Source organism: Corvus moneduloides, chromosome 6 (genome assembly GCF_009650955.1).
Source record: "Corvus moneduloides isolate bCorMon1 chromosome 6, bCorMon1.pri, whole genome shotgun sequence".
Lineage (NCBI taxonomy): Eukaryota > Metazoa > Chordata > Aves > Passeriformes > Corvidae > Corvus > Corvus moneduloides.
Genome location: NC_045481.1, coordinates 34,610,392 through 34,632,554, shown reverse-complemented (window position 1 = coordinate 34,632,554; position 22,163 = coordinate 34,610,392). Strand labels below are relative to the sequence as shown.

At 45.3% G+C, this 22,163-nt stretch overlaps 1 protein-coding gene across 1 annotated transcript in view; it reads right to left on the bottom strand.

The window, feature by feature from the left end:
• Positions 1 to 7,174: 7,174 nt before the first annotated feature.
• GALNT16 (polypeptide N-acetylgalactosaminyltransferase 16) overlaps positions 7,175 to 22,163 on the bottom strand; it is a 74,932-nt gene continuing 59,943 nt past the window's right edge. Inside the window, exons 12-16 of the mRNA XM_032112056.1 lie at positions 19,990 to 20,073; positions 18,832 to 18,973; positions 17,424 to 17,540; positions 10,805 to 10,944; positions 7,175 to 8,381 (exon numbers count right to left, since the gene is read on the bottom strand). Coding sequence (XP_031967947.1) covers positions 10,807 to 10,944; positions 17,424 to 17,540; positions 18,832 to 18,973; positions 19,990 to 20,073 — 481 coding nt within the window. The 3' untranslated portion in view covers positions 7,175 to 8,381; positions 10,805 to 10,806. The remainder of the gene's footprint in view (positions 8,382 to 10,804; positions 10,945 to 17,423; positions 17,541 to 18,831; positions 18,974 to 19,989; positions 20,074 to 22,163) is intronic.

Here is a 22,163-nt window from a genome sequence, read left to right as displayed (position 1 = left end):
GAATATCTGAGGATGACCTGCACCAGAGGGAAAGTAATTATCATTTTCTAGTAGCAGCTGGAGTATTTACAGGAAGGTCTTGCATTTCAGGCACTGTTTATGAGCTTGAAATTAAATAGTTGCTGCATAAAAATGCAAATTAATTCCTGAAGCGATCTCGGGCTTCAGGTCTTGCTCCAGAGACTGAAAGCTCTTCAACCACTGGGTTAGAATTATACACCCTTTGTTCAAATCAAGCTTTACTATCATGAGAAGTCCAAAGTGGAACAGCTTTAGCAGGCAGAGCTAAGAACAGCTGCAAGGTTGAGAAACCCCAGGTTCCCAAAGAGTCTGTTCCTTCTCTGATATATTGCATTGGTACAAGGGTGGGAGTGATTCCTGACAGCCATATGAGGTACAGTGAGCAGCCCCCTCCTATGGATTTCCCCTAGCAGGACTCTCTGCTCAGGTTGGGAAAGCCACTGCACAAGCCTTGTGGCAGCCCTGGGGGATTCATAGTTCAGCATATGCTACCGATGTCCCTGGACAAATGGGGCTCCAGCTGTGCTGGCAGCTGCTGGTCCTGCCAAGGGCTCTTGGATGCTGCAGGCAGCCACCAGTGACCCAGCTGTGTCCTGTTCTAACCTGGGAAAGAGAAGCTGCAAAGACAGGTAGAAGCTAACTTTTCTACAACCCTGGTGCTCTGGGCTAAACTCATCTCTGATTTGGGTACCTGGCTTACACTGGTGACAGGCTGGTGTAGTTCACTGGCACTATTTATTTTTATTTTTAATAAGATCAAAATCAAACTGGGAGGGGAGAAATGGAAGAGTTTCCAAGAAATACAGATCTCTTCCCTCTCAGGACAAAGGATTTGTGCTCTAGAAGCTTTCTCAGACTCTTCAGCATAAATTCAGTACCTGACAAACTCCTGCCATGGAAGTTTAGAGTAAACAGAGGTGATGTGTGACACATTAAATGTTCCTAATGAGCATCAGGTGTTTGCAGGGAAAAATGGTTTCTCGTCTTAGATATGGTAATTATTTTAAAGATCTATTTAGCATTTAGATTGCTTGAGGGGAAAAGAGCTTGGAAGAGTTGATTGCCTTGAAAAATGCTCAGGTACCAAGTGGGTCTCTGAACATGGCTTTCATCTCCTCAGAAAGAAAGCAGAGGTGACACTGCAACTTGGGGTAATTAGAGGGACTTTGACATCACTAGTTGTCCTTCTAAACGGGCGTTATAGCGTGCAGCCTACAGTTAAAGAACCGTTTAAGAGAGATAAAATACAAAAGGTTGAACAATCTGCACTGAAGCCTTGAGAGGAGCTGTGAAAGAACTACCTTGAACATTCGCACTCCGTAATTCCACCCCAAGCAGAAGATCACTTGGTACGCTTTTAGACTTAGCTACATCTGTTGCATTTTTAATTCTCCATTTCCATCAATATCATCAGATCTCACTCGCTGAGTGTTTTACACTAAACAAAACTCCCGGAGGTACAGGCTCCATGAAAATCCCATATACGGCAGGAGGTAAGAGCCGGGAACCCGACTCCCCTGTGGCAGCTGAATATCTCCACCCACAGTCAGGCTGCACTGTGCTAGCCTGTGCCAGTAAGCCTGGTCTAGGGCATGGATTAAAACTACTCAGGCCAAAAGGACAAAGCAGCCTGCAAGCCTAATACATCAGGCTGAGCAAACCTGGCAATTCCTGTAGTAGAGAACAAGTCTCTACTGCAATTTGCTACTTTTCCTCAAAAATCTGAGAAATAGCCTGAAGAAAATGACTTCTGCCTGAAATAGATCCCTCCACGCCTGAGTCACTGAAACACCACTGGCATGCTCCCCGCCGTGCAGTATGCTGAGCAGCAGAGGCAGTCCAGGTGACAAGCCAGCATAGTCAAGCCTTTATCTACAGCTGTACTAAGATGTTCTTAATGGGCAGAAGTATCAGTGTATTAAGCAATATTGCAGATTAACAACTTGAGATAGGTAGGGTTTTTCAGAAGGGAACTGATGCTGGACACTGAGGGAGGATCTGTAGAGAGCATTCCCTGATCATGGCCAGTACAGAAGGCAGAGCCTATTCAAGCATTAGCTGTATTTCTCTTTCCTAGTAGGCCCTTCGAGATTTATATTACCAGTTTCCCTGTGTCTGCTGCTGAAGAAATACCAAGCAGGATAACCACCAATCTGCCTTCTAGCTCTCAATCTCACACCTGCCTTTGTCCAGCTCTTTATTGCTGCTTCTGCCACAAAGCCAAGTGACTGCCCAGCAGCATTCTCTCAGCCATTCACAATTCTTGAAGTCAATAATGTTAAAATTCACAAACAGAAATTTAGTTCAAGCAGGAACAATTCAGAGCAAGTCTGTTTCCCAAATCTCACAAGTGCATGCTCTAATGAATAACATCCACACAACGCTGCAAAATGAGAAAAATGCAGCCGTGAGGAGAAAGCCCAATGTCAGTTTCTGCTAAGAAGAATGTTTCTCTGTTCAGTCTCCTCACCCATAAAATCTGCTTAAAGACCTGAAAGGAGGAAATCAGATGTAAGTGAAGGTGATAGCAGAACACACAAGGACTAAATAGAGCAAGAATTTCATCCTTGGGCAGGCAAGGCCATAGGTGTAGGTGCACACACCAGCTGCAGGGTGGTCACTGCTGTAGTGGGTGCAGCAAAGGGATTAGGACAGGCAAAATGCCCCAACAGCAGCACGGTGGCCCCAGCAGCTTGCACAGCCCAGCCTGAGCTCCCAGCAGTGCCAGCTGCTGTCCAAGTAAGTGCTGAGCCTGGTGCCTGAGGGAGGGCTTCCTTTTTTCACGCTGCACCACAAGCACAGAGAACTCAGACACTGATCAAGAAAGGAAACAAGTCAACAAAGAACTAAATGACTTACAGGAGAGGCTTTATTAGGAAACAGCAATAACAAAAACGGGTCCTATTTTCCTAGATGGCCGAATTCAAGTTCACTTCATGTTGCTGTGTTGGGATGATGTGACTGGTTTGCAGCCACTGGGGATCACAGCTGACAGCAGAACACATTCCTTTTGCTCTGTCCCTGGTAAGACGAGGCAAAACTCAGAATTAAGTGTCCCTATTTATGTTCTCCCCACTGAACTTCCAGCTGCAGTACTGAAGGCTCTTGAGTTTATTTTAAAAGGGAAGGAATCACTGAGATGAGGGGTGGAAAAGATCTAGTTCAGTCCTGGCCAGCCTTGGACTGTCCGATCCTCACTGAAATCCAGAGAAACAAGACTCAAGAAACAATGTTCAGAGACAGCAAGGAGAGAAGCAGGTGGATGCAAGACTGGGCTGAGACATCAGCCTCAGCTCACCCCAGTGCCCCACTTTCTGCTGCAGCCTGAGATATAGACACCCTCACACCAGCACACCCTGCTGCTAGCGGCGTAACATCCCTTCAGAAAGTCACAGTCTGAGCATGTTCTTCCAAGTCCTGGCTGGCTGGCACAGGCCAAGCTGTCTCCTGAAATGGAAATGGGACAGCTTGCAGAAGGCCTGGAGGCAGCTGACACTAGAAACAAGAGACAGGTCTATGTTGTCCTCAGAGCCTGACCCAACAGTCTTGTCCTAGAAACACCCCCAGCCATTGCAGGAAGAGTCCTATTCCTTTCACATCTCTTTCTTCTTGACCCTGTTGCTCTACTACTAATTGGGCTGAAAGGCACCCATCAAGCTTCTTCCCATTTTCCCTACGATGGGAACTATAGCCACATTTGAGCGTCCTCATACCTATTTCAGCACTTCCCCTTCCACTGCTTTTCTGCTTGCCACAGCAGTGGGAACAACACTGCATCTCTTCAGCAAGGGTGAGACTCAAGCCATCCCCTTCAAAACATACCAGCATTGACACGATTTCTCGTTTGCCCTCATTATATGTTGGGAGGACTGGGAAACAAGCTGTTTTGGTGGGTAAAGAAATTCACACAAACTCTGAACCATAAAATATGTCATCTCTTCAAATAAACTGTTCTGCATACTTTGTATGCAGCTGTCCCACTTTGAAACTGTTGTGGGCACTTCCAAAATACAGCTATACTGCAGGGCCAGCTCTGGTCACCCAGCTGCTGAAGGGAAGCCAACAGGAGACAACAGCATGTGTACAGGTTAGAACTAAACAACCACCAGGAGACCCCATGGCAGTCCCAAGGGGCAGTAACATGAAATGCCAGTGCAAGAGGGGAAAAGGGACCTCAAGAGCTGGGATGAAGCCTGGGAGAGCTCACAATCACCTCGGCAGGCAACAGCTACCGTGCTTACAAGGAGCTCAGGCTGCTTGAGAAGGGCATATTGAGATCCACCCATCAGTTGAGACTGAGATGGGGAAGGGTAAAGCAGCCTTGCACTCTTGAACACAAAATTCAGGAGGAAGAGCCACTGGGAAAAGAAAGTAGACAGATCTGGAGGTGCAGAGGGATTCACGGGTGGCCTTTTGGGTCAGTGAACCCGTTTTGTTCACTTTATGCTCATGAATTTGTGCCTCCCCCAGGCACTGGCCAGCTCATCACCCAGAGCACCACTGCTGTTGCTACTGCCAAGCTCAGCCCTGCTGCAGGCAATGGTAAGCTCTACTAGTTTCCATGGAAATCAAAGAGAGAGAAGCTGGTTTCCACCAAAATCACATTAAAAACACATTTTTGTCCCAAGTGGATTATTTTGTTATCTTTTCTCTTGTTCTTTTTTTTCCCACCATGCAGTACAGATGAAGCAGAATTTATTTTAATGACTCAGATTTGTAAAGCACAAGTTTCATCAATAAGTCAGAAGCTGCTATTTCCATTCAGATGGGATGTCTCAAAAAAAGGCAAGCCTGAACACTTACCAGTGTCATTTTCAGCAAAGAAATACTACCTCATTCTGGCCTGATTTTAGTGACTGGTCAGTCACTGGTGAGATTTAAGCAGCGTTTCTCAAACAGATGTAGATCAGTCAAAAAAGTAAAAGGTTGTTCACTTCCCTCCTGTCCCCAGGAGTCCCTGTCCCAGTGGCTCCTTTGCAACATGCCACAGTAAAGAAATATTTTTTAACACAGCTCTGGACTGTACCACAGCTGTTTGCAAAACGCCTTACAGAAACAAAGCTTAGAAATGGGGACGGCTGCTACCTTGCACCCCAGCTGGGAGAGCGATGGAAGGGCAATGCCTCCTGTCCACACATGGGCACAGAGTTCTCCACTGCAGAAGCAGAGCCAGAAGCCCAGCATGCTGCAAATATCCTGTTTATTTTCACAGGGCACTGTACTGCTAATTTTTTGCTACTATAGCAGCAAAACAAACACACTGAAAACAAGTTTTCTTTCAGGTAGATGTAAACATCTAATTTCAATATTTGCAGTTCTCCAGGGCTTCTCTGGCTCTGTTTAGAGTTCTCACAAGCCATGATGAAGGAATGAACCTTAGGCCCCCTAAAAGGGAGGGACACAGGAGCTCTTCGGCTCTGTCTGAACACTCACCAAGTAGTAGAGACCAAAAGAGAAAGGATGCAGGGAGTATGTTAGGATGCTTGCCCAAAGGAAGAGCAGCAGTCAGGTTTCCAGATGCTTCTGAACTTAGAATGTACTTCTAAAGTGCTGAAGAAGTCCAATTAGAGGGCGAGAGATATCCCCTTCCACACGCCCTGCAGCACAACAGCAGAGGATCTTGAGAATTAAGAGACATCCCCATAAGGTCTCTGTATCAAGCAAATCCCTTTTAACAAACTGAAGAAAAAGATGGTCCCTTAGCACCTAGATTTGTTACTGAATGTAGCCTGGAGAATACCTCTATTTCTAAGAAAATAATCTGTTTTGTGAGTTCTCAAATAAAGTATTTGAGTATTTAAAAAAACCCAACAAACAAGCAAACAACAAATCCAAATAACACTTGATTTTCCTTTTTAGATAAAGCATCTACTGAATTTGACCCAGCTGTATGACTGCTGTGGACATGGTGTTTCTATGTTTTCAGCCTCCAGCAGAGAAATTACTCCCCTATAATTTTTCCCACACTAGGTTCTAGTCCCTTTTGAGGCACCTGTTTCTACTCCAAACTCTTCTCTACCTTATGTATGTGTCAGACTGCTGCATGTCTGATCCTATCCTCCTCAGAGGATAACCCATCCCTCACCCATTTCTCCTTCCCTCCCAACCCCCCCAGTCTGGCTCTTCAGAAGATTAGAACCCTATCATTTTCCTAGGCAGGACTAATAAAATCTTCCCAGCCATTAGAGCTTGAGAACCTCCTGGTTTTTAGGGCACTTTGGTGGTCATCACTCAGGGTGTGCATGGCAGGGCTCCAAGGACACAGCCCAACTGTGTCTTGCTACAAGAGCAGCACTAAGAGAGAAAGCCCCAATTCTTCTCCTTTTTATTGAGTTCCCACACCACTCAAACATCAGGCAGCATGGATAAGCATTGGTTTCCCCCCACACCAGCTGACTTCCAGCACACCTTCACCCTCCTTCCCTAGACAGAAGCTCTGGCACAGCTGCTTTCTGTAGAGGCAGACCCAGCTGACCCTCGTTTGAAAAAGCCTCTGTGAGGTGAGCTGGCAGGCTGTTAATCCTTGATTTTAAACGCAAAGTCTCCACATCGACACTGCTGGCTGGGCTTTCTTTTTTCTTCCCCCCCCCCCCCCCCCTTTTCTTTCTCTCTTTTTCCCTTATTGTTTTAAATAATATGAGGTTAGAAAATCTTACCAGCCTCCTTGGGGAGTTACAATATTTGAAGCTCAGAGATGCACATGCTAGGAGACATCTGTGGGTTGTGATGCTTCTTTGCCCTCAAGCCAGAAGCAGAAGAAAAGTCTTTGGGAGGCTTATGTAAAAAATAGGCAGGCTGCTAGCTTAAGGAAAATATCAAGGGAGGAGTAACAGGAAGAATCAATTCCCCACAACCCCAGCTATTTCTTTCAGCACTTAAGTCAGCCCATTAATTGCCAGGAATTATACTTGTCTCCCTATCCAGCTGAGAAGGACTTTTTCAGTCCTTTTCAACTGGTACACCATTGTTTCCTAGAAGCATCTCTGCCAGCTCCAGCAGTATCCCTCCTGAGGCAGCCCATGAACCCATGCAAAGAACTGGGGTATGTATATGTAGGGAACAAACCCAGTGAGAGACAGAGGAGGGGACTGACAAGAAAGGATGCTCTTTTTCAGCAGAGGAAGCAAAGGGGAATAAGAACAGGCTGAAACACTTACTTCAAAATGGATTTTATTCCAGGCATTAAACAGATTCTGGCACATGCTTTTTTGAAGAAAAAGGAAAACTAAACTGGGTTCCACATAAATTACATCTGGCAAAGTGCAACTTACAAGTGAGTGGGAAAAATAAACCTTTTGAAATCTATTTCTGTACAACAGTAGATTCAGCTCCTCTTAAATAAACCCCCATTGGTTCACAGCACAGGAAATTACACTGGATGCTCTGAAACAATAACAGCTTTCTTTAAAGGTATTACCAATGCAAATGCTCCATCTTGACAGTCTAGGGGGCTAGACTATTAAGTAAACAGGAAAACAAGGGTGAGCAGCTGCTTGTTCTGACTGTTAAAAATAGTCAGTTTGCTTGAAAAATCCTAGGAGACACCTGTTACAAAACATGGCACTGCATGGACCTTGGGGAAGAAAGCAGAGATAATATTGTTCTTCCTTCCCTTCAATGCAAGGGAAATGGAGACTATGCTAATAATGAATTTGAACAAGACTTCGTTTATTATGAGAAATTCAGTTTGCCCACACTTGACAGCAGCCTTTTGTAATGTACCTCCTTTTCAGCAACTGTTAAAATACATTGGAAACCAATGGCTTCCAAAAGATGGTGTGTGGGGAGATCTCTGTTGAGCTAAAGCAATGATTTAGCAGACAGAAAAGTGAGCAGTTGGAGGTGACCTCAGGAGAACATGTCCAAAACCAGGCAGAATTAAAAAATTAAACTCCAAACTCCACAAGCAATTTGAGTTATTGACATCTAGCATATGTCCACCTTTGCCCATTTCCTCCCCCAGGCCAGGGCACCTGAAGAAGGAGAGTGTCCAATCTTCAGCTGCCCCAGCTTACAGCCCAAGAAGGGTGCCAGTTCACACTCTGCCAGGAGAGCAGTAGGAAGAGAGGCACAAATCAACACAGCTAGTCCAGGTATGTCTGCTCCAGGAGCAGTCAGGAACCTCCAGCACTGGAGCCAAGCACACAGTCGAGGGCAGCAGTCGTTGTGCTGACAAGAGCCCTTTGAACCAGGGCTGGCCCAGAGCTTGGAGACTGTATACAAGCAGGGCTTCTGTGGTCTGCAGCAGTCAGGAGCATTGTTTGTAGAGGAGCTGGGTCCTGGTCCCAGAGTGGTTATGAAGAAGGAACTGCAAGAAAGCTGCATACACAGAGTGGGAGCAGGGAGGAAGGAGGCAGTACCTGGTAGGGGAGTGAACATACTGTTAGCTGCAGCCCATAAATTGCTGGAGAGTGAAATGGGTGGAGGTCAGATGGTCCACTTAGACTGCGTTTTGATGAAAATATGTAATCCTCTCACACTTCATTGTATACAGAGCTTACGAACAGTACCTGCTCAGTGGCCCTTCATCTGTCTTTGCATCAACATTTTTCAAGCCAGGTAGATAAGAACTTGACTGTTCCTGTCTCCTACTGCATAATGATGCTACTCTGGAAGGACCATCTCCTGTATATTCTTGTTTAAAAATGCAGTAGCTAATAGGATGGCATTTCTCCCCTCAATGGGTCTGTCTGGCCCACTCTCTTTCCATTCCTAGGCTATTTTCCTTCCTTCTCTGCCCTCTCCTGACCTCAGTGGTTCCAGCCCAAAGCATGTCTATACGGGGAAAGAGAAATCACTGCAGAGTCAGTGCCCTCATTTCCACACAGAAGAACAGCTGCACCATTCTGTAAGAATCAAAAGAACTCCCCTGTGAGTTTTCAGAGTGCAGGCAGGTCATTCTTCTGGCTAATCAGTGCTGAGGTGGGGATCTGATGTCAAAGTGAAGCAGGAGACAGGAAAAGAGCCCCTGCCACATGGTGGATTTAATTTTTTTAAACCAAGAACAAAAACCATTGTTCAGTTTTCACACTAAGCACATGCAATGTATGAAGAACATTATCTGTTCTTTTGTCAACTGTTTGGGCTAATACCAAGCTAAGAGAAAGAATTCAAAAGAGATACAGACATGATCAGAAGCAAACAGCTGTTCAGAATCCAAACGAACAACCTGTTTCTTCTACACCAGATCAGAAAGGATCCAGGCAAGCGTTTGCCTAATGAGGGTGGTCCCACCACCTGGTTCCCCTGTCAGTTTCTTGGAAAAGAGAGTTGTTTTACAAAATCTGTCTCAAGGAAAATTTAACAGATCTAGTTAGGAGAAGGTAAGGTTGTGGGGACTTTATTTACTTGAATAGGTAAGAGTCCCTTGGCAGGTTTGAAAACTCACACAGCTAGAGCTGACTGGTAACTGGGAGCAGGACTGGGATGCTAGCTAGAGACACCAGTGTCTTTGGTTTTTCCAGAACACAAAGGAGAGGTCTCTCAGGGCAGGCCTGCACTGTGGCAGCATTTGTGCAGGGGCAGTTTCAGCTTCATCAGCTAACCTCTCCCTAAGGTGCTCACCGGGAAGAGAGAGGGGTGTCAAAAGTAGAGCAGCCCTAGCCTTTCTGCCTTGTCTTTCTCAAAGAGAGGTGAAAAAGCAACTAGACAGAGGGAGTGGGTGGTTTGTCATGCCAGGCTGTATTCACAGGGGCTATGCAGAGCTGGAGAGACAAGCACGAGGACTGCGGTCCTGCCCAGCCAGCAGCAAGAAGTCTGCTATGACCTAGGGGCTGTCCCCCTGTGTCTCTCACAGTGGGGATCTGGGTGGGCTCCTGCCACAGGCCTGAGCCATGTGCAGCACCTCTGTCTGTGTGTGCTGCCCACGCAGCTCTGTGCACAACCTTCAGTGTGGGCTGCAGTGGGCAGTGGCTGGTAGCACCAGGAAGAGCAGCCAGAGAACAGTCCCAGCTTCCCTAACATCCCAATGTGTTGGCACCTGTCTCTGACTGCCTCCACCAGAACATGGGACCCTGAACTTGCAGGCTTGGGTCACTCTTGGAGGCAGGGCTGGCCTTCCACACATAAAAAAGCTGGAAGGAAGAATTCAACAGGGAATAGTCCCTGAAACAATCCCTGGTTAAGCTGGTAAAACAGATTGTCCCTTTTCAATCTCTCTTGTCAGCATTGCCCAATCTCAGCACATTTGGCTGTAGGGCAGCTACTCTGGGCAGAGGAAGGAATGGGCCCACCAAAAAGAGGTGACAAACTTGCCCCCAGGATCTGCTAGCTCTTTCCCAGCTTCTCCAATGATCATGATGACTCTTCTGGCCAGTCCTCACTGAGAGACATATGCATAAATGATGCACAATGTTAGAGCAAAAAGCCAGGGAAGACAAAGAGCTTCCAATGTTTGTACAAGCATAGCCTAAAGCTGCTGGACTGAAGGTCGTGAGCTCTGGATGCAGAGAAAGGAAAGGATGGGGAGAGCTGCAAGGTACTTCGGGTCACTCCAAGTATTGGGCTAGGTCCTTCTCCATCCCTAGGTGCAGCTGTGCACAGGCATCAGCTACAAAGCAGGACTTAATAGATAGGAAGATTTCGACAACTGTCCTGATCCCTCTCTTCCCCAGCTTCTTATCTGAAAAGCTCAAAAACATCAAGTGCTCAGCTGAAATGGTGGCTTATTGATGGGCACAGTGAAAACATTTAGGGTCAGACATACAAAACCATTCCTCCCTTCCTGATCCCCCTCTGTTCCCAAAGTCTCATGCACAAAGAAGTAAGGAGATCTCTGTGCTACCATCATGTTGCTTGTAGCAGCTCCCACTGTTGGCCAGGTACACCTGCTTGACAGGGGTTGGTCACCACTCTTCCAGTCTGGTTTTCCAGGCAGAGACCGCTGACAAAGTGTTGAATGAAACTGCCTTTCATCTTCCACTTCTGTGAGAAGACAGAAAAAACATGATGTTACTTCCATTCCCCTAGAGAACGGTGAGTTCAAGTTGAGGGTAATAAATTCCAGCAACTGGGGAGAATGAAAATCTGCGTATGGGCAGCATCTCTAAATCACTGGTTGCCTGTACTAACGATACCTGCAGTTAGGTAGGGTTAGGGTTTAGCTGAGTTACAGGGCTGCAGACTCAGAAGCATCTAGAAGGCAAACGGCACTAGTGGTCACAGCACCAAGCCTTGTCTGAATTCAAGAAGCGTTTGGACAATGCTCTCAGGCCCATGATGTGACTCTTGGGTGTCGTGTGAAGGGCCAGGAACTGGACTCAATGATCTGGATGGGTTTCTTCCAACTCAGCATATTCTATGATTGTGTGATTCTATCAATACAAAAATGAGCAAGTAGTGGCATTTTCAAAGCGTATTATAGTCATGGTTTCCTTGCCATTCTCTGTCCTGGGCATCCAGATACCTGCCAAAACTTGAAACCCTCCTATGGTTGCCTTCCAATCCATGGAAAGCAAAGCAAAGCACTGAAAGGTCTCTCAACACAGAAAGCAGCCTGTCCACAGAAAGCAAATCATACTTCCTACTGTTTGGATCTCTCTCTCTTCCATTGTCCCCTCATCTCTTCTTTCATCACATTCAAAAAGTCCCATATACAACCCTTTCCTGAAGGTCCACTTTGGTTGTGCTACTTACCAGGAAACAAAAATACGTCCTAACCTTGAACTGAAAATTCTACTGGGAAAGGGCTGTACTTTCCATCCCTGCTGGAAAAAAACCTGGGAACACTGTGGCTGATAATGAAGAGAAAAAAGTAGAAATGAGTCTGTGGATTTGTGATCTCTCACATGAGGTACTGCCATTCACCTTAAGTGGGGCACAGCTGAGCTCAACAGGTTGAGAAGATCGAGGGGTCCAGGCTCCAGGGGTTGTCCCTTCATTCTTTTCAGTTGCACAGATGACCCAGTTAGAATTGTGGTCTGGGCGCTCAGTCAGTAAACAGCTTAGAAATATTATGAGGATGTTTTGGCTAACCCATGAGACTGATGAAGAAAGTGTTTGACAACACTGATGGGCCTCAAGGGTATTGCAGAAAAGATATGCAAAGGGAATTTAAACATTTCCTGCAATATCTGGGCAATGTCAAAACCTACAAACATTTTAATTCTTGGGTAGCACAGCAAAAAGACTGCCACATGCTGTGCGGTTTAAGATATTCAGTTATGTTCACATATTGCTGGCAGCTGTTATGTTTCTTGGAGGGCAGGGCAGTTGCAAAGCCCAGAGTAACCTGTTGCTCCTGTATCATATATTTCTTCAAGTCTAAATACCAGAGGCAGCACCAATTTGCAGTACTGCTAGCCCTGTTTGACAGGATACCGCTAAAGGAGAGCTGTTTGTGCAGCAGGAAGATGCTGATTTTAACAGAGAAGGGGGCAGAGGAACGCAGTGATGATGGACAGGGAGATACAATGTAGACTTTGCACTACAATGCCCTCCCCAGATGCTGCAACCCACTGCCTACACAGGTCCCAGAACCATCTGGCTCCCATCTGGCAGAAGCCTCCCTACAAAGAGCTGAGGAAGAGTTAGTACCATAAAGCAGCAGCTGTAATGATGGAGTGTAAAGGAGGGGGCCTTCTCCCCTGGCAAGCCGTGCTCTGTGCCTAGCTGGTGCCATTGCTGCATGACAGCCTCCCCACCAGCATCTCCAGTGTCATAGACACCCCAGTGAGGAGCCTTTTGACCTTCTCCAAAGCCCACCTTCCTCCTTGCCCTCCACTTTCCCACTACCTCTCTGTATTTGTGAATTCCCAGTCTCCACATCCCCCTGTGCATGTGCTAGAGGAGGCCTGCTGGCTGCCTCTCCCACGCACCCCACAGCTCACCAAAAGACCCTGCTGTAAAAGAAGATGCTGTTATGAGATTTCAGATGGAGGACAAGGCAATTACCAAGAGACATTGGTTTTCTTCTTCCCCCTCGCTGTTCATGAGAAAACTAGCACCACTGGAGGCTTGCTCATGTTATTCCTTCAGATGAGAGACCTGCTACTGTGGCACCTGTACATGCTGAGCAGGTACCCACTGTGATGACAGTAGGGAGTCTGCAGCAACAGGCACAGCAGGACATTTACTGCTGCTAACAAAATCAATCAGCTTCTCAGTGAGTCACACCACTGGAAAGCCCAGCATGCCATGTGCACGTTACAGGGAGTCCTCTCTTCTCCTACACCCAGACATTATGACTGGCCTGTACTTGGAAGGAAAGCTTTTGGAAGATACAGGCATTGCACAATCTGAAAAATGTTGGCTTGAAAATCCTCTTTGGTCTCCCTTTCTTGTGCAGATGGAGATAATACAGTTTACTGGTCAGAGTAGGTTTGGAGTGAAGATGGAGGAAGGAAAAAAAAGAATCCATATTTTCTTTGAAATGTTGTGTCTTGATCCTCTTTCCCAGTGTCAACCCAAAATTTCCCCCACTTTTTTGGAAATCTCTCTCTCCCTCTTTTTTTATCTATAATTTCAAAATACTTTTAAGTGGCTGGATAGAAGCAGTCCATGTGCAGTTACTAAGAGAAAACTCAGAAAAAGCCAGTACTCTTCTATCCAACATATACAAGAGCTGAAATTGTTTACACTAGTCTAATTTTTCAGGGTAATCAAAAGTTTTCTTTTAATCCCCAGTAATCCAGGCAGTCCAGGGCTTCTCTCAAAACCCTAACTGTGGAACAGTGGAATCGGCCAAGCTCAGGAGGCATAGCTGAGAAAGGCAAATTTTGTTCATGAGGACAGAGATACTTCAAACAGAAATGTACGGAGAGCTGATAACTGGAGTAGCCAAGGAGGCTGTAAGTTGTAATTGAGTGTATTTGCAGTGCCATGGGAAGCCTGAAGCTGGTCTTGAAGACTAAATTTTAAATATATGAGCAGAGACAGAGGATGGAAAAGCTCACACCAGCATCCACCAAGTACTGCCTTCCTTTGAGCACTTAAATTTCTAAAACTAAATCACAACTGAGAGAAACTCTTGCCTCCTGAAAACTACTTTCAAGGTATGGCATATTGCCAGTATTGTGTTACCTACTTATTATCACGAAGATGCTGAGTTAGGTGCTTTCAAAATAGACAGGCTTTCACTCCTTTTCTTTTTGGATACTCTATATAAAATTGCATTCATCTTCAGGTAATATACTGAGAAGTAAAGTGGGAAAAATTTCCCAATGGCATACAAAGGGACACAGAATTTCAAACATTGTCTCACAAGAAAACTCAGTGTCCTTATTTTCACGCTGAGGTCTCATTCCTTCAGAACATTTTAATGAAATATAACTGTTTAATAGGATTTCTCAGCATTTCTTGTTCTGTTGGGAAATACTGTGCCAATGCTTCTCATTTTCATTCTCTTGTTTTAGTGTCTGACTCTCACTTTGCCTTCTATTTGTCCTCGCTATAATACAAATTAAAACACCACTCCTACTGTCAGTCAGAGCCAAAAACAAAGCTGAAGGCAATAATGTATTGCGCATTCAACTAAAAATGCTATTCTCCAAATAACATTATGGATAACATCCATCTGGTTTGAAATCTAGTTCTGATTATGCAGAATAGCTTTTGGCTGGTCCTCTGCTAGCAGTGCCAGCTGTTGCTGTTGAATGATCAACAGGATCATGTTGCCAAATAGATTTCATTTCTGGTTTCTTTGAACCCAAGGGAGTCTGACAGCACTAAAAATCATCTAAAGTGTGACTATTGTTTTGTATCATCCTGCCTGCAAAATTCTAGACTTATTTTGAGGTAATACTCTAGACACAACTCGTAACAGTCTAAAGCCTCTGCTAGAGTATTATCTATATGTTAGATGGGCTGTTGTTAGCACTCAAAATTAACAATAAAATTATCTGTCCTTGGGACATGCTTAATGCAGAACAGCTGTGTAGCATGGGCACAGCTTCAGTATGTTTGAAAGCAGAAACCAACTTTAGGAGCTGTGTGGTGCTGTCATAATGATCTAACCCCGGGACACTAAAAACCAAAGCTATCACATGTAGAGTCTTTTGTCAGAAATGTTGCTTTTCATGACTCAGACACAGACATGAAATCTAGATCCAGAAAAACCCAAACATCTTTCACCACAGATCTCTGATGACAGTGACAGGAAAGATGTTCAAAGCTGGACTTTTATTATGCTGCCATCTCCTCCTAGGATATTGTACGTGTGATGTGTGCGATGCATGTTGGCCAGGCTCCCCTCCTCCACACTCAGACCACATACTCAGGGCTCTGGCTTGTCACTTCCAGCTCTCCAAAGTAGCTTAGCTCCCCTCCCTCCACCCTCCATCGAGCTCCTCTGATTTTCTGAGTAGCCCACTTGATCTGAGAAGTGGATATACTCATGCACAGTTTGGAAGCACTGCTCTCCCCCAGCACTTGCACTTCGGGCTGTGAGTGTCCATGGGGAGACAGGCAAGTTGTAGGGCAACTGAGAGAATTTGTTCCCTGCAGCTTTGCTCTTTCTTGGAAATCAACCTCTCAAATATCAGGAGGAGAGAGAATGGAATAGTTTACACGATGACTGACTTCTAGCTAATTAAAATCTAATGTCAGTATTAACAACAATTACTGTTGTGTTTATGGAAGGAAAGAACCATAACAACATTCCCCAGAAACACAACAAACTTGAGCATTGCAAGTAGAATTGGCTTTACAAGTAGAAATCTGAAATGGGAGTTTGGGACTACAAAAAAGATCCCAACATTTCAGAGCATTTCAACCCAAATTACATTAAAAATTCAAATGCATTTCTCCCACTTCACCCCACCTTGTCCCTTCAGCTGCAAGGCAGTTTGGAATGGCAGCTGCAATTCAAATCAGCCTCTAATTATTTGAAATGCTTAAACAAAATCCTTGCTTAGAGTCAGTTAGTTAAATCATCTGCTAGGTCAAGTCCTTGATGTAAGTGCAGTTTGCTCACATAAGGTAATGGAAAACAACAGCTCACACCCTTAAGTGTGTGTATGTCTTCATAATGAGCCTGTATATAATCAACACATCAAGACTCAATAAATCCTATTCCAGCAGCAGAATAAGCCTGCTTGTATTACTGTGGCTTCTGGCTTCTGATATAGCTTGGACTCCACCCTCCTTGAGGGACCTTGTCCTTCTGTGACAAGGGGAACAGGGAAAGACAGCTGATTTTGGCAGCTGCTAGAGTCCTCTCTGCTGCCAGCGAGGAATATACTGCAAGGCACATAAGAAGAAGCTAAGTGACCTAATTACACAGCAAGGGGGTGAGTGACTGCCAGCAAGAAAAAGGAGCAGGCAAGCACAGCCCACCTGGGATACCCTTGCAGACTAATCCAAACTCAGAGTTTTCCCAGCGTATTCATGGTGACAACTCTTCAAGGCATTTCTGCATTAAGCAATCCTCCAGAGGAAAGTATATACAGGTTTTCCATAAATGGCCAGGACTGGATTTCAGTGCTTTCTTTCAGGAAGAACTAATTTCAAGGATTCAGACAGCATTAAAAAGTACTGACAAAAGAAGATGCTGCTGAGAACTGGTTAAGGCTGAGCCATCTACCTTTGGGCTATCAAAACAGACGTGTCAGAAAGTACAGAGTCAGCACAGCCTTAGATGACAGAAAGTTTGTTTCCTCTTGGTGTAGAGGGAAGCATGGGAACTAGGAATGAAACAAGTCCAATCTGCTGTCTGCCAGTGTTGCGTTGTTCCTTTCTGTGCTTTGCCCAGTTCTGATAAAAAAGCACATCACATCTCTATTGAGGGCACCCCAACCATTGCAGAGGCCATCCCTTACCTAGTACTGTAAGGCAAAATGATTGATTTGTCCTGACAGATCAGCGATGCACATCTTGGAAACAGCATAAGTCAAAGACCTGCATTTTGTTGGGAACATTGCTGCTGTGTATTTTGCCTATAGGGAGCAGTTCAGGTGGCACATATGGTGCTTTATGTCAGTCAGTATTTCTTAACTGAGTTGTGCACACTCAGTTTTAAAGGTCTGCTCACGTGTCCAAAGAACAGCACAAAGAACACAGTTCTCTCACTTCTAAATAAAAAACCAAATGATAGCACACACCACCCTTCCCTCAGGTATCTCAAAGCAGTTGCCTTACCTACCTCTCTTTGGTGCTGTGCTCCATCCATGCACCAATCTGGCTGCACATAAACTTATCCAAGAAGCAAGGTCTGGGTGCTACTGAGCTGGAGCCAACCCCGCTGCCAAGGGCCCAGGCAGAGCAGACACCCACACACTGCGCTTCCTGCTTGGTCACACGCTCTCTCATTCATCCAAGCTTATGAAACACACCAGAGAGGGAGATGCAGAAGATGGAAAGGACTTTTATGTGCTTTGATAGTACTGGTTTGCCCTGCTGGCTGCACTAATGTAGGTACACTCATATGTGGCAAAGAAGGCATTAGAAACAGGTGCCCAGTTACCTACCTGTCTGCCTTCTTTCTGATTGCAAGCTTCCAGTGTGATCTGAGAGCCAGTAGAGAAGGAGGTAATGGAAAGACACTTGTCCTGCTGTCTAATTAAAGGGTCACTGAATATCCACTCCTTTGGAATAAGAAAAGGAAAGGTTCCATTAGGATCCCAACAGTGATCAGATGAGGGAGAGAAAGCTTTTTCTATCAGATATTTAAAAACCCTCTATCTTTTGTTCTCTTCCTACCAAAAGCTCCCTGGGAAGACTACCACAGCAGTTGTCACCTGAACAGAAGTTTGTGCTCAGGCTGGGTGCATCATGACCATTTCAAAGCCTGCAGCTGGCTCCCCTCACTATCTGAGGTGTCTGATTAACCCTGGATCCCATGGAACTTTCTGCTCTGCAGCTTTACAAATTCAGGCCTACAAAGCAAGGAGGATCCTGAGCCCTGACACACATGATGTACAACTGCTTCTGCATTTTTTACATAGCAGACAGGTTCTGTAACAGGTATCTGGGACCTATAGATTGTCAAGCAAAGCAAAACACGTGCAAGCATATTCATATATCACCAGCACGCAAAGGGGACAAGCCAATTCATTTTTTCCTTCCTCTGACTAGATGGATATCTGATCCAATCAACTATTATTACTATACTTTCCCCAAGGAAGAAATACAAAATGCAGTAAGCTTCAGGGATTTCAAGTGGTAATGACACAGAGCAATGAGTCAGGTTAAATGGCACACTGAATGCTGGCTGCAAACTAGTTCCCAACAGTTAACAGATGTGAATATGTATTTTCTGGCATAAAATATCCTACTGTGACCCTTAACTTTGTCAAGCTGCTTCCCTGCTGCTTTCAGTCACCAAAGCACTAAAGGAGAGTCTGAGTGCAGATCTTCAGCTTGTATATAAACCATCACAGCTCCACTGCAGTTAGGAGACCTGCACTGTATTACTGCCACTGGGGTCAGCTTTTCAAACTCTATTTGTGCTTTATACTGAAACACATCTGCAAAACAGCACAATTCAAGTCATCTGCAGCTACAGCTGAGCTGGCAGAGCAAGGAAGGTTTCTGATCCCGGAAAAATCTCTTACCCACATGCCAGGGTGCTACCCAAGCACAGCCCCAAAATGATTCTCAGTGAGTCTGTCACTCCCTGAGCATTTAAGCACTACCTCTTGTCTCTGAGTGATGAAAACCTTAACGTTCTATTCCTGACTGCTGAGTCTGTTGAGCCAACAGAGCTCTGAGAGATGGGCACAGCTTCCTTTTCTGCTTACCATTAAAATCATTACAGGGTGAAACTCTCCCTTCCTTCACCTCCATATAAACCCACCAAAGCCCAAGAGGCCTCTTCATTCAGGTTATAAAAAGGGTAGGAGCAGGAGCAAAGCACAAAAGCAAAGCCTGCCTTACCTGAGTGACCGGTGGATTGTTCACCGTCCCTTTACAGTTTCCCATGCCAGCCAACATATTCCCTGTGGTATCCTGTGCCTGAGACTCCAGACAGTTTCCTCCTTGTCTGATTATTCCTGGAATCAACTCTTTTTCAGGAATCCTTGAAGTAAAATGACAGCTACATTGTACTTCATACACAGACATGTCCACACTACTTTCACATTTATAAGGGTGTAATTTGCCCCTGACTGAAATACAGGCCCCTATATTTTACAGAAAATGAACAATATCACGCTATTCACTGGAAATATCTGGAGGAGGCAAAAATGAAGTGAGAACTTGGTGAGAAGACTGGTACTCTTTTGTTTCAGAAGGCATATCAGGGTCTTTAGGGGTACCCTAAGCAGTTTAATATAGTGATTCTGAAATTCTGAAAGAGGCTGTTTCCAGTAAAAAGCCATATCCACACTTGATTTATTCTGCTTCTTCCTCCCGCTTTTTCAGTCTTCTCCCCAGCTAACATACTCATTGTCTCATTGGTCAGACTGCAGGAAGGACCTGTCAAGGCCAGACTACAGCTGGATGTTTTAGCCTCCACTCATGCTGGCCACAGACTGAGGAGTAAAGATGTGTTGCCTGTGTGTGCTGGTTTGCACATGCCAACAACACAGCTCTACCTCCCAGCTGAGCAAGGACACAACACTACTGTGTACTGACCCAGGGCAGGGCAAGCCACAGGGACAGCTGGTGCTGGCACTCATTGGAGCCTTCTCTGAACCACCCAAACATCTGCACTGAGGCTGTCCAGTTCTACTTGGCCCAACTACCTCCAGGCAGAGCATCCAACAGGCAGAGCATCCAACAGGCAGAGACCAAGTCAAAACTGGGAGGGGCGTAGTGCTCTGGCACTTGTCTACACCCTACACCTCTGAAAACAACACTGTTGCACATCTCCAAGGGACAGCTGTTTGGGGCAGAACAGAAGGCAGACCTTTTGCAGAGCTGTGGTAATACGAGCCAGGAAAACACAGGCGGTTTCTCACCAAAAAGAAGAACAGAGAAAACCTTTTCCAAGTGTAAGTCTCTCTTTTGCCCACTGCTGTCAGGGCTCATCTTCTTAGTGTGACCCACCTCCCAAATCTTTCAGAGATTTCTACAAGCAAAGAACTGACTCACTTGAGCTCAGGGTAGACATTCTCCAGATACCACTGGAAGGATTTACAGTTCAGCTTGCGTCGCAGCTCCATTCGGTCTGCAACACTGGAAACACAGGCAGTTTGTTGAGAGTAAGGCAGTGAACAAGAGGGAAGGGAACAACAAAGATTGGCCAGGAGGTTTGAGGGAGATTATGTGACTTTTTGCCATTACGCACTCTCCCACGTAATTGTTGCTGGGTTTAGAGCACTAGCAGTGACCTGCGGTGAAGAGGAAGAGAGAGGCAAATGGCAGGAAATAGAAATGGAAGACAAAACACCTTCAGAGAGCTGTTCTTGCACTTCCTTTGGCTCAGAACGATGGCAAGGCCCAGGCCCTACCTTGTTAAATAATACATTGAAATAAAACTGCTGTAAGATCAGGAAAGCGTTTCTGCCTCTGGGTGCCCCTGTAGAGGCATACCATGAAACCTGCACAACAATCAGCTGCTGAAAAGGCCTAGAAAGTGTTTGTGCTCAGGTACATACAGATGATTCATTTGTGTGTGCTAAAGCAAGTCTCTAGCTCATGGTGATACCTTAGGTTTTAACTTTAATATTTTTCAGATCCTGTACTGTTTAGTATGTAACTCTGAAACTTCACAGAGCCTGTTAGCTACTGTTTCCTCATTCTGGTTAGACATAACAAACCCTCTCTAGGTTTGCACTCCAAGGACACCTTGTTGTCCCAGGCCCTGAAATATGTGAACTAAAGCCTCTGAACGGGGGGCAAACTTGGGGTAATTACTTCATTGCCTGAAATTGTAATTGGAGAATTAACCCTGATATGCAAATGGACCAAACTTATAAAAGTGTGAAAAACTCGTGACCCAGGGTCCATCTTGGGTGTAGCCTCTTGACTGCCCAAGGTGTACCTTTGAGGGCCCATCAATAAATACCTGCTTTTATGCTCTTAATCTTGTCTAGCCTCTGTTTTCAGGTAGCCACCTGATGTTTCAGGATGCCATCAAGGCATCAATGGCAGCAGCTCTAGGCCCAGGTTGGAGAACTCAGACCCGGAGAACTTAATTATTTGTTCTTAAGGAGTTTGGGGGAAGGGTGGGAGTATAAGGGGAGATTAACTCAACACGTCAGTAGCTGTCTGATGTGTCAGTCCTCCCATTGCTGATTTGTTTGGCTTTAGCTGGCTGAAGAAGAGGATTTCCCTCCAGCAGTCCTATTGAGCAGAGAAACCAGGAACTCTTGTCTTTAAGCTGCAACACTAGATTTGTGTGTTGGGAAGGAATTTCAACTGTACCCATGTACATGTCCATCCTCAGCTCACAGAGGCCACTGTACATATAACATGAGGCCATATAGCTCAGCGGAATGTTCTTAGATTTTATATCCACATCAAAGTTGTGGGGAAGAAGTGTCCATTTTAGGCCCAATTGTCAGTGATGGTGGCAAAGGCATTTGCACCCTATAATCTAGATTTAATGCAGGTTCACAGAGCTGTTACTACAGGAAATTGCTTGAAATCAAAGCCTTATGCTCTGCTTCAGCTTTTATTCAGCCAACACTGCCAGTAAAGTCACTAGGAAGTCTGTGTGAAGAAGAACTGCAGATTTTGCCACTAAAACACATGAGCAATATATCCACATACAATATGCAATAGTCTGGTTTCCTTCACAGGCAGCAGGGTTACTTGCTATTTGGTCCCAGCCCAGCTGCTGCAGTCAGCTCAAGGACTGATAAATTAGGTAGGCAAAGCTATTTTTATGAAGATATGTAATGCATCATGATAATAAAGCACAGTGTACAGCAAGAAAAGTGAGCTGGTTGTCATAAATAAGTAGGAGATGCTTCATTATCCTGTGCACACAGCTACACATTTGAGATACAACCACATCTGCCAAGACCTTACACTGATAAAACAATAGCCATTTGTTCACTGGCAGACAAAACCCACAGAAATACAGCACTCCTGGGATTTTTACATTTATTTGGGAGTCATAGGGGTTTGAGAGCACAGAGAGCAAGCTCTCCTTTCATCCCAGGTTTGGTGTCCTTCACTGATTTCTGGGTCACAGCGAACTGGTTAAGCTGGTAACAATGAGCCCCATGTGGACTGAAGACAGCTTTAGCAAAGGTGCTGTAAGAAGCACAATTCTGCAGATTGTGTTTCTAAATCTCACCATTGGCCATACTCTCTCC